General features: G+C 32.4%; 2 protein-coding genes across 2 annotated transcripts; one reads left to right on the forward strand and one right to left on the reverse strand.

The window, feature by feature from the left end:
• Positions 1–365: 365 nt before the first annotated feature.
• On the reverse strand, positions 366–4,763 carry LOC128155679 (aldo-keto reductase family 1 member B1-like). Its single transcript, XM_052817509.1, has 10 exons — positions 4,605–4,763; positions 4,105–4,272; positions 3,846–3,962; positions 3,491–3,568; positions 3,109–3,225; positions 2,497–2,603; positions 1,982–2,063; positions 1,690–1,773; positions 677–759; positions 366–486 (listed from the first exon to the last, which is right to left on the reverse strand). Exons 1-10 carry the CDS (start codon positions 4,695–4,697, stop codon positions 444–446), a joined length of 972 nt encoding a protein of 323 aa, XP_052673469.1. The 5' UTR covers positions 4,698–4,763; the 3' UTR covers positions 366–443.
• Positions 4,764–5,379: 616 nt separating this feature from the next.
• Positions 5,380–9,914, forward strand: LOC128155680 (uncharacterized). Its single transcript, XM_052817511.1, has 3 exons — positions 5,380–5,426; positions 8,076–8,194; positions 8,841–9,914. The coding sequence occupies exons 1-3, from the start codon at positions 5,395–5,397 to the stop codon at positions 9,572–9,574; spliced, it is 885 nt and encodes a 294-aa protein (XP_052673471.1). The 5' UTR covers positions 5,380–5,394; the 3' UTR covers positions 9,575–9,914.
• Positions 9,915–12,281: the final 2,367 nt, after the last annotated feature.

Here is a 12,281-nt window from a genome sequence, read left to right on the forward strand (position 1 = left end):
GGTGCACCTGCATTTTGTGAAAGAACGCCACGAAATCAATCGCCCATTGAACTCTTTAAAAAGACCAGTCATTTTAATTTGATACCTTCTTGAAATTATATCGATAATACTACATGTTAGCATCTAGGCAAACTTTATTTTCATTTATTCATAAATTTATCAAAATATACGGCCAATGCGTTTATTGCATGTCTTCAATGGTAGCTTTAAATATTTTTGAGTTTTCCCCATTCATTAATGTAAAAGAAAATACTTTGAGAGCTACATGTGCAGTTTGGAATATTGCAACAGAAGTTTGAAATAAGCTTTTCTACAAGACGTGTAAATAAAAATATTTAGGAATATACAACAAAGACAAGCTTAAGTATTTTGAAATAATTTTAATCATTCAATACATGTTAAGTAAAGAATTCTCTACAGTGTATGAATTCATCTGCACCAATCTATTTTACGTCGTCAAATGGATAATATTTGTGGGTTTTTGCACTGTAAAAAAATCGTACAATTAATTGATATACTTCAGTACGTATTATATGCCAGCATCAAAACATTAGAAATAACTTTTTTGTTTTATTTCAAAATTTACACAGTGTATTTTAAAAACAATATGTTTGTAAAATAGGTTAGGTTTATGTATATTTCCAAGAAACACATACGTGTACAAGTAAATACTTACATTGGTTCTATGTAAAACCGCTTTCCGCTATCTAATGACCAGATGGCTTTCATTTCCTCGTCAGATAACTCAAAATCTAAAATCTGTTTTAAAAATCAAACAATTACAGATATATAGTATGTTCAAAGTGTAATGTGTATATATATATACATGTAAATGTATGTATACTTGTATCTGAATCTGACATCATCATGATTATTTCGTGCAGTCCATGACTTTTCTTAGGTTGCTGAATGTTTCAACCAATTGATAAACGGGGCATGTAGATTTCAGTCCTGTCAGTTTCGACAGAGCTGTGAATTACAATTTATCAATTTATTAGAGGGAATTATACCTGTTGGATGTAAATATAATCATGGCTTTAAAGCGACAATACACAAATACTTTATAAAAATATAAATCAATATATGAATATAACTATAAGCATTGAATGCTTAAGTACGTACATTGAGACGAATTGGATATTTCTTTTATATAAAGTAATAATTTAATAATTTGTTAAAAGAAAGATGTATATATAAACAATAAAATGCTTTCTTCGATGACTTATGCGGATTATGAAGGTAGCGACATTGCAGAAAAAAAGATATATTGCAAGAAACTTTTTAAAGAAAAATCTTAACTATTAACAAATATATATGAATTAAAGATTATTTTTCATAAGTACAATATCAAATTGGTAATGTATTAAAGTTTGAACGGTTCATTCAATCTTACAATTAAAATAAATATATTAATTAATTATTAAAACGCGTGATGACATTTACTTGTGCTCATACGAAGTGATCAGGTTTGGTGTGTTATAGAAAAACAAACGTCACAGATTTCTAATGCAAACATAAGGGGATATATACATTGAATGTAAATATATGTAAATCCCTTCCACCATTAATTATTTAAATAACTTCGTAAAGTGTTGATGATCTCTTTCTCATGGAAATACAAGTAAATTTACAGAATGGTAACACATTCTAGAACTGATCAAGAAAATAGTCTTGTTATTAACTACTTACGTCAATATTCTCTTTGATTCTTTGGGGATTGACGCTCTTTGGAATGACAACAATGTTCCGCTGCAGCAGAAACCTAAGGCAAACCTACATGTAAAAAAGCACCAAAAATATATCCATTGACAGTCATGTTAAAATGTGAAAACAACTTACAAGTATGGTATCATATGTTGACATTTAATCAATTAATGATTGTAATATTATTAGTATACTTTATATCACTGTTACTTCGAATGATGTTGTGCATTGATCAACGTTGTGATGAAAGAAAGATAACTCTAACAACAAATCTTACTTGCGCTATGGACTTCTTCTTTCTTTCCGCGATTTCTTTTAGGATTGGTTCATCAAATACGACGGGATCTTTATCTCCAGCCCTATTGAAAGTAAATAATAAACCCAATTTCATGTCACAGAGAACAATACATATTCAAACTCTGTCAGACACACCATCGTCGGAAACCCAGGATCGGTCTCGGATTTTTTTTTACCTCCCTGATGGACGAGAAACGATTTCGGTCGGATGTAGACAAAGTAAGCCCAAATTTCGAGTAACAGATAAATGCCACTAAAATTTGTGTAGATTTCTAATTTTCAATGTTGGCGTTTAAGTGTTTTTCCTTTATAATCATATAATTTTACATACATGTATATATTGCATGTATACTTTCCTATGTCAAGTTCTAGCTACTAGGGTGTTGCCTTATATTACCGTGTTTCTTATACTGTTGTACATTATGTAAAATAAAGGTTTTCATTACATTGCTATGCTCTAAAAATGCTAACTTAAACATGTACTTTGTATATTACCATGTTCTGTTCGGGTTCCCAAGCGGCGCGTAGGCCGTCACCGTGATTCCGTTGGCAGTACAGAAATCGACCAGTTTTTTGTTCGAGAAGTAAGGATGGACCTCAATCTATTAATTTAAAGAAAAAAAAAGCTTTATTTTTAATTGTCGTATTTACATGCGTTTCCCTCAAAATTATAATTCATATTACGTGTATGTGCATTTTTTACGAAAGACGAATAGGGCCACATAAAAAAAAATATTTACGAGAAAAGATCTCGTTATAACGAGTTAATTATCTCGTTATTACGAGAAAAGATCTCGTAATAACGAGAAAAGATCTCGTAATAACAAGAAAAGATTTCGTTCATACGAGTTAATTATTTCGTTATTACGAGAAAAGATCTCTTTGAAATCAACAAGAGTTGTCTGGCTTTAAAGCTGCAAAGACTACGCAATGTTTGCATAAACTTAATGTTTAACATGTTTTGATGCAAGAAAGATAGTTACGTCCTATCGAAAGTCCAAGGTCTTGCTAAAATGGTTCTATACATACTTGACTAATATACTTTAGTAGTCCATGATTCTCTAAAATCTAGTTCTAACAGTTCTGTGATCGAGTAATTAAACATACCTGTAGGTTGCTAGGTTTGATGCGACAATTCTTAATTACACGCTCAATCTGACTTTCGTTGAAGTTTGACAAGCCAATGGATTTTACCAAACCTTCATCTACCAACTTCTCCATACCCTAGAACAGTAAAAAGTCCTCATGGTAAAATATCAAGTGTATGAAAGTGAGCGAAACCGTATCTTCAATATTACAATTTTTTCCCATGTCATGATATGGATATACTTGTATACATGTTCGTGTGCAATACAATGACCAAAGTACATAATTTATACATGTACATGTACGATATAATTTATAATTCATTGCTTCATCTCTTAAGTTTATGTTAGTCGCAGTTACATTAACACATGTTTAATATATATACTGTATGGTACAATCTCACCTTCCAGACATCAACATAATCATGGTCAGAAAACCTGGCCTTTCCATCGTCTCCCATCGGAAAATACTCGTCTCCATCCTAATTTATTAAGTCCATATATATGTAAAAAAAAAAAATGGATTAGACCTGTTTTTTTTTTTTAATAATTTTCATTTTAAGGTGTTTGTTTTTAGGAATTTTATTAATATATATAGCTAATTTAAAATTAAATGTTGCTTTTTATTTCCAGAATCATATAAATACTCAAATATTTTTTGTTATCTGTTTTCAAAATCATTAATGCGACAAAATTGAAAAGTTATATATGTAGTAATTATTTTAGCACATTCGGAAACCATCCAGTTTTTTTTAATACCTCGAAACCGAATGGCCAGTGTATGAGATAGAGGTCGATGTAACCACACTTCAGATTGTTCAGAGACTTCATACAGTTCTCCCGGATATTCGCCGGGTTATGGTGAGTGTCCCAGAGCTGAAACAAGGTTAAACAAACAATCAGTTCAACAACTGTTGTAACTGTTAAGATACCCTCCACTCATACTGCGATAAGCATGCATAGCAGCGAGTACATGTAATACTCCAGTCATGAACATTTAATATGAGCGTGGACATGCCTTGGTTGTGATAAACAAATCCTCCCTCTTGACCACGCCGTCCCTGATTTTGTCGGCCACGGCTTGACCTACGGACGACTCGTTCTGGTAGACCAGGGCGCAGTCCAGACTCCTATACCCACAGTCAATGGCGCACTTCACGGCTTCTTTCACCTCGTCGTTACTTCCCTGGTAAAGGATTAACACAGTTTAATGAACAAAAATATATGTATTTTAAGTCGATCATAGTGACGTATTTTTCAGGTTCTGACTCTTTTGTACCACCACCCCTCCAAAATACACACGTTGTCAAAACTTTTACATCTGCACAAATTCACATACATAGTCATATTACAAATAAAAAGTCATAATTTATATATAAATGACTCGAATTCTTATCAAAGATTCCATGCCCAACCTGTTTATAAATTTATATGCACGTTGCATCGACATTTTAACATGTTTAACAACTGTTTGAAGTATGCATACTTATCATTCAAAGAAATGTCTTATAATCTTACTCGTCTCTCAAAGATAGTAAATGTTCCAAGCCCTATCATCGGATAACCATTGGTTCCTGGGAGAGGAATAACGGGAACCTTTCTGGCTGCCATGATTTCACTCGCAGATTTTCAGTCTGGGTCGATCGAAAATAAACAGGAGATAAACCTCGGATAACAGTGTGAGCGGTAAACATTGGTAAATCTGTCTGCCACTAGCTGTCGGGGTGGGGGGGAGGGGGGGGGGGGCGTATACGTAATATTACTTCGATTTTACTGTTGAGTTTCCTGATTTTAACTTCATTTTTAGATAGTCCCAAAAAGCGGGGGCCGTGGGATTGACCGGGCCGTGGGCAGTCCATGATAAATTCAATTTTTATATGAAAATTTAAAAAAAAGTGTTTGCTCCAAGAAATAGTGGGCATGGGGACAGGCCCCCTCCCAATGCTACCGAGGGGCCTGACGATAATGTGTCTGACGATAAAGGTCAAAACGCTGCATATTACATTTACAACATTTTTTTCGTTATCATTACGTAAGTTTCAGATAATGTGTGATATACTGAGCAGACCCCCCCCCCCCCCCCCCCCCCCCGCCTTTTATTCGCGAAGACATTTTTTTTTTTTTTACAAATATAAAAAAGAAATATTTGCCAGTTCTACTGTAGATTAGAATCAAAGTTGAATGTCGGGATTGGTATTTAAGGTAAACAAATAAAATGAATTAAGTCGGGTTAGATATTCCGAGTTGTATGTATACATTAGGTAAAGTGGACTGGTGGTGTCATGAAATAGAACGAAATCATTTTACCATGGCCTCAGTATCACGAAATCCTGGTTATAAGTATGACATAGTTTATAGACAGATATTTTACGCGGATGTGTTTTATTTATAAATGTAGAGAAATACTAGTACCCAACTGATAACATTAATTTTATATCTGACGAGTGTATATATGTAACATCAGCAATACATGAGTTATGCAGAGAAACCCCATAGATTCCAACGATACTGTATATCATTTCTACCATGGATAATTGGATATCCCATTCCCATTTTGGTGACCCCTATCTTTGCTTTTTACATACTTTTAAAAAGCCTTGGCTAGCAAAATTTAAGATGCTCTTAACCAGATTTGAAGGACTGGCAGGCCATGGCAAGTTTTAGTGAAAGTTATCCTCCATCAAGAAATATAGGAAAATATTAAAATTAGTTAGAATGTATGTTAGTTACAGCAGAGACATAAATAAGATAGAGATTGGCAACTGATTGAAATCTCTATTGTAAATTTTTCCCAGTTTAAATCAGTATATCTTTCTAGTAAACAATTATATCGAAATATAAACAGCTAAAACCTATTACCAAAACATTCAAAATATTATATTTTCATGAGTTTATGTCATACAAACAATATCAAAAGAGGAGTTTTAGGAGGCAGTTGGCTACCCGCCGTCCAAGATTTCACTGATGTTTTATAGCTGGCCAATACAATGTATATTTTCTAAATATTAATCTTATTTTTAAATTTTTTGTTTCAAAAATGTCTAAAACCTATGCACACTTTTCGTTAAAACAATATACTTTTGGTTTAAGATCATTATCTCAGTTAAATAAAATGTAGTTCTCAAAGTAAGGTTGGCTCCATACCATTTTTTAACAACAAAACAAGCTAATTGCGGAGTTGCCAATCTCCATTATTTATGTCTCTGGTTACAGCAATAACTTATGGATTTTTTCTTGACATCTACATGTAAATATTATCACAGGCACCTGATGTTATATATTTTTCTCATTACTAAAAATAAAATACCCCAATCGAAGTATTATTAGGTAGGGAATATATTCTTTATTACTAGAAATATAATATATAGTGCAATTTGTTTACCACCCTGAGCCTCCTTAATCTGATACATGTTGACATTGCTGCCAATTTGAATATTTTCGAGAATCGGATTAGGTCAAACAAACTTTTATATATATTAGCTTCTAATATGATAATACAGTCATTATAGTTGCCACTAATTCTATAGACTCACAATCAGAGGTCTTAATTTAGCTTCAATGGCAATAATGCAACACACTGCTTATGTAATAGAGGAAGACGAATGATCTAGGCTTGAACCCAGAACCCTTCAGTTTACAACCCCACGCTTTTCCAATTGAAATCAAGGGTTAACCCACTAGCTAGTATTAGTAGGAGCATGGCAGCACTGAGCCTATATTATACCTAATATACAGTACAGATCAGACCCAACTCAACAGAGTAGACCCCAACTAAACTCTGGGTTTACATTTGGGGTCTGCTTGGGGTTTACTCCGGGTTTACTAGAGCAGACCCAGAGTTAACCCTGAATAAACCCAAAGTAAACCCAGAGTGGACACAGAGAGTAAACCCCCATCAAAAGTAGACCCTTGAAAGCAGATCCGACATGTGCATTTCGAATATACATGGGGTGGGAATTAGAGGCCGTAAGATGGTAAGATAAATGACCTACCTGCTTCACACTTCAGTCGTACAGTGGACCTCATAGAATAAGTAAAGCCCGAATAGACACAAATTATCAAATAGCAGACCCAGAGTAAACCCTGGGTTTAGTTGAGGTCTGCTCTGGTGTTATATGTAGATGGGGTCTGGTCGGTACTGTACACACCATTACACTCTTCCTGCTCTTCTTTTGAGATTTCCATACCATGAGACCCTTTAAACCACTGCACATGGGTTATTTTGTCAATGTAATAGATAAGGAGGGATGACCACAACTAGGCTCGAACTGAGGACCCATCAGTTTAAAAGCCAATGCTCTACCAACTGATCTAAAGGGTTAACCCACTAGCTAGTGCTAGTAGGAGTGTGGCAGTACTGAACCTATTGTATACCTAATATACACACTATTACACTTTGATTTTATTATTTTTAAAGTAAACTTTTAAGGATTTTTCTTGAGAGTCGAATAAAATATTATAGTGCTTATACCCCAAAAAATTATAAAAGTTTTTTTAATATTATTGATTAATTTAATTTAATATTATTGTTTTTTGATATTAAATAAAGGGGAATGTTTTTTATATTTACAATTTCATTGATAACAATATGCTTTGTTTTAGATATGAATAAGGTACAATGCATTTCTATTTTTTTATGTTTTTACATGCACTTTATTTTTTAACTCCAGGCACATAAGTATGAATTCTTTGTGAAGTTTTACTGATAATTTTGCATGCAATAAAGAAAATTATTATATCATAATATCAAATTTAAAAAAAAAAAAAAAAGATTGCTAAAATAAAAAGAACAGACAAAACAACATCAACCTGTTTCATTGTGTTTATATTAAACTGCAAAATAGAAACAAAATTTATTACTCAATTTAAAAACAAATATACTGAAAAATGTTTACAATAAAATAAAAAAAAAACAAACAAAAACATTGTGGCTGCTGTGTTGGTACATGTACACATGTTTGTCAACAACTTTTGTTTCCCTTTTTTTAGGAGAATTTCTCGTCACTTTTTGAAAACTTGTGGATTTAAGCTTCTCTCCGTGGATGAGACAGCGGTGGAGGCTGTAGTTAGACATCCTGGTCCAACGATGTCAGACTACGACGTCTACGGTAAGGACTCCAAAAACATTTACTAACATAAACTTGAGTACATATAGCTGCACGGCCATCATTGTTTCTAAAACTACCCTGACAGAAAAATATGGTTAGATCTGTTGATAAGAATTTCTGTTTATCATAGAACTATATTTTTTAAATTTTCTTTTTAAATAAAACTGCATGTGGATGCTAATACAACGTGTAGATATTTCTTTCAATTTGATAAAAAATGTGTTGTGCATGAATTAACTTTATTGTGTATTTCCAGCTTTTAAATTAATGCTTCATTGTTAGCTTAAGTACACTTTTACATGCAGAAATAAAACTTTGGTGATACAAATGTATCCTGAAATGCTATTTCCCTGTTTATTTTATAAAACTGAATGATATTCATGCAATAAAGGGAATAATATCAAGACATCAATATAACATCAAGAAGAAGTGATGGCATGAAAGCCTTTTGTCAAAATATTTCCTTGCATTTTTTCAAAAGTTGAAATAGATCCTAGATGTTACTGTTCCTTAGTTTGATTTTTTTAATGTATGTTTATAGTTTTACATATACATGTACTCTAGTATTTTTATCATTATATTTTTTTTTATCAAATTATTAAGAAAAAAATTTCACTAGAAGTTAATGAGGAAATGTGTTTTTTAGGGCAGCCAAAATTATGGAACATGATGAACCTCGTGGTATCAGGCCGCATGTTTGTTCATCATCAGCCACTTGACGAAACGGGAAGAACATTCCGAGACTTTGAAAAATTGACGAGTGATCGATTAACTTTCCTGGTGACATCAGAAGTCTGCTTCACGAAGGCTCTTTATGATCCTGACGTACCCAAAAGTTCACTGTTGACAACAGTTAAGGGAGGTTACATTGGGAACACGTCTTTTAATTCCCACTCACTTATGAAAACCGAAAGCAACGAACTTCTGATAAGTAACGTCAATCAAGTTGTCAGCATAGACATGGAGACTAGACGACCGAAGCCTCTTCCAGATTGGTGGAAGGTTAAATATGCAGAGTCAGCAAAAAAGTTTGAGTCCTACAAACTAGAGAGGTTCCCAAAGGGAGAGAACACAAGTGTTTACCAAGTGAAAGTGGCCTGGAGTGATACAGACATGAATAATCATGCTACATGGAGTGCGTATGTGAGGTATGCTAAGGATGCTGCTCACCATGCTGTCAGAACTGGTTCTCTGCCAGACTTTGAGGAAAATCTAGGGAAGGGAATCAGCAAAATTCAGTCACACTACTTAGGAGAGTGCTTGGAAGGAGATGAACTTACAGTGTACATTTGGGAAGATTCAGAAGAATGCTATCAGTTGAAATGTCATATTGATAAAAATGAGGAATGTATATTTCAAACAGTTATTTCCTTTTTTTAGCGAAACTGAAAAAGTTATGGGGATTAGACTATTTAAATAATCTCATTAAAACCACACTTAATTAATGTAAAAGAAAACATAATAATCTTATTAAAACCACACATAATGTAAAAGAAAACATTTCATTTCAAATCTTTTTTTGAGATTGTTATGCTTATGATATACACATGATTGTGCAATATATGTATTTTGTTATAACAAATTGAACATAAAGATTTCCATATTAGAGAAATAAATATCAACTTCCCTAAGTGCTCAAATGTATCAAATGTTGCAAAGTGTAAGACTTAAACAATGTCCACTTTGATAATCTTCTTTAAACATGTAATAAAATGTACATTGTATTTGCATGTAATTCAGTTTCATTTATTCTATAATTCCACTTTAGTTTCCAGCATTATTTTTATGGCCCCCTCGTAGAAGGGAGGGCATATTGCTCTGCTGCTGTCTGTCGGTCGGTCTGTCAGTCAGTCGGCCGATCGGTCCACCAACAGTTTCCGTACATTTTCTTAGAAGAGGATGCACATGTTGAAATGAAATTTGGTATACAGGTTTATCATAATATATAATATCTAGGTCAATTTCGATTTTGGGTACGATCGAGCAATTTTCGACAGAATTGTGCTCCTTGGACATAGAAAAATTCCAATATTTGCAGTTTCCGTTCATTTTCTTCGAAGAAGATGCACATATTGAAATGAAATTCCAATTATTTGCAGTTTCCGTTCATTTTTTTCGCATAGGATGCACATTTTGAAAATGAAATTTGGTATGTACAGGCTTATCATAATAATATCTAGGTCAAGTTAGTTTTGGGTACGATAAAGCATTTTCTGACACAGTTATGTGCCTTGGACTTAGAAAATTTTCAATTATTTGTAGTTTCCGTTCATTTTCTTCGCAGATGGTTCCAAGGGAGGAGGGCATAAGTGTTTTATAAACATCTCTTGTTTCAGATATATCTTTGTTCATAATGTCACAGTATGTTTATTTAACGGTAAAAATTGCAAAATTACAGCCAGTATTCTTACTCTGCTTCAAATTCTAAACTTATATTAGAATTAGATATCAAAATGTAAAGTAAGAATTTTTTCGAGATGGACTAAAAAAGTTAAAGAAAAATATTACATATTTTTACAAATGTACTTTTGATTTACACAGCACAAACTGTCACCAACTGCATATATATATATATATATATATATATATATATATATATATATATATATATATATATATCAGGCTTGGGGCGAATTACATTGTAAAGTAATGCATTACATTACCATTACTTCATGAATTTGGGCATTAAATTACCATTACCATTACTTGATTTTCTTGAAGTAATGCATTACATTACCATTACATGAGTAAAGTAATGCATTACCATTACCATTACTTTGTTTTAAAGAAGTAAAACTAATTAAGAGTTTTTGCAAATGTTTCATATATAAAACACTCTTTAACATATCTACAGGTTCATGTTCAGTATCAGGTTCAAATTCATTGACTATATATACAAGAGTCATTTTCTTTATTTACTCAATATATAATAATCTTGTGGCATTATGAACAACATATTACATAAGTAAAAAGACATTTATAGACATTTGGCATGATACAATGTCAGATATGATATAGAGACACTGAATTCGTGCATAATAGAAAACAATTTATGGAATAATGTTGCGGTTATTAAAAAGCTAAATACAGATATTTCCCCATATAATACAAATCTTTATAATTTTGGACACTAAATTGCATTAATTTATAGACAGAGGGTTTTTCCCAATTATATTTCTTAATATATTTTAATCGAATTTCTTTATGCTGAGGACACTTTATGACAAAAGATTGCTGTTGCACTTTATGATCAAAGTCTTTAAACTAAATCCTATTAGTTTGAAAATCTTCCCAGCTATACTAAATAAACATTCTACAGATGCAGTGGAAGCTGGGACTGAAAGATTGTTTGACAATTTTTATCTTAGGATATATTAAGTGAAAAAATAGAAAAAATGCATGAATCTTGTTTTTTCTATCAGTCCAAACTAATGTACTTAATAGACATGTACAACAGAGAGAGAGAGAGAGAGAGAGAGAGAGAGAGAGAGAGAGAGAGAGAGAGAATTATTTTCAAATGGGTTATAATATTGGAAGTGATTTTAATTTGCAGTGGACAGTGCATTCATTTTGCCCTTAAAGGCGCATGTCTGTCCCCTATTCTATTGGGACATGGCATAAGGAAGGGGATTGGGGTGTTTAGCACTTCTTATAACAATAGATTGTTTTGATACTTAGGTTATCCTGGGGGCATAGTGTGTTGTTGACACATCTTTATTGAAGTGCAAACTAATTGGAGTAAATTGTTTAAATGATTTAAAACTCTTAAAAACAACACTCATAAAAATGTTATGAAATTGTGTTGTTATATCTAGTAATATAAACAATATAAAAATGAAATTTTATTTTTATTTTTTTTTTTAACTAAAACATTTTTTTTCAAGAATTATTTCTTTCTTCTTTATTATAAAGTTAATCAAATTCAATTTCAGCTATCCATTTATTCATCACATTTTTTAAAGTGAACATGCATAAATAAGCGTAGTAATGCAAAGTAATGCCATGTAATGCCAGCATTACACTATATTTTTGAAAGTAATTCATTACATTACCATTACTTGTAATGCTAATTTTGTGGCATTACACA

This window comes from Crassostrea angulata, chromosome 7 (genome assembly GCF_025612915.1).
Source record: "Crassostrea angulata isolate pt1a10 chromosome 7, ASM2561291v2, whole genome shotgun sequence".
Taxonomy (NCBI): domain Eukaryota; kingdom Metazoa; phylum Mollusca; class Bivalvia; order Ostreida; family Ostreidae; genus Magallana; species Magallana angulata.

Coding starts and splice junctions, on each gene's coding strand:
- LOC128155680 (XM_052817511.1), top strand. CDS start 5,395: ATGGCCTCAGTATCACGAAATCCTGGTTATAA. Junction 5,427..8,075: donor TCACGAAATCCTGGTTATAA/GTATGACATAGT, acceptor CCCTTTTTTTAG/GAGAATTTCTCGTCACTTTT. Junction 8,195..8,840: donor GTCAGACTACGACGTCTACG/GTAAGGACTCCA, acceptor TGTGTTTTTTAG/GGCAGCCAAAATTATGGAAC.
- LOC128155679 (XM_052817509.1), bottom strand. CDS start 4,697: ATGGCAGCCAGAAAGGTTCCCGTTATTCCTCTCCCAGGAACCAATGGT. Junction 1,774..1,981: donor AGAAGAAGTCCATAGCGCAA/GTAAGATTTGTT, acceptor TTTTACATGTAG/GTTTGCCTTAGGTTTCTGCT. Junction 487..676: donor CGGTTTTACATAGAACCAAT/GTAAGTATTTAC, acceptor ATTTTTTTACAG/TGCAAAAACCCACAAATATT.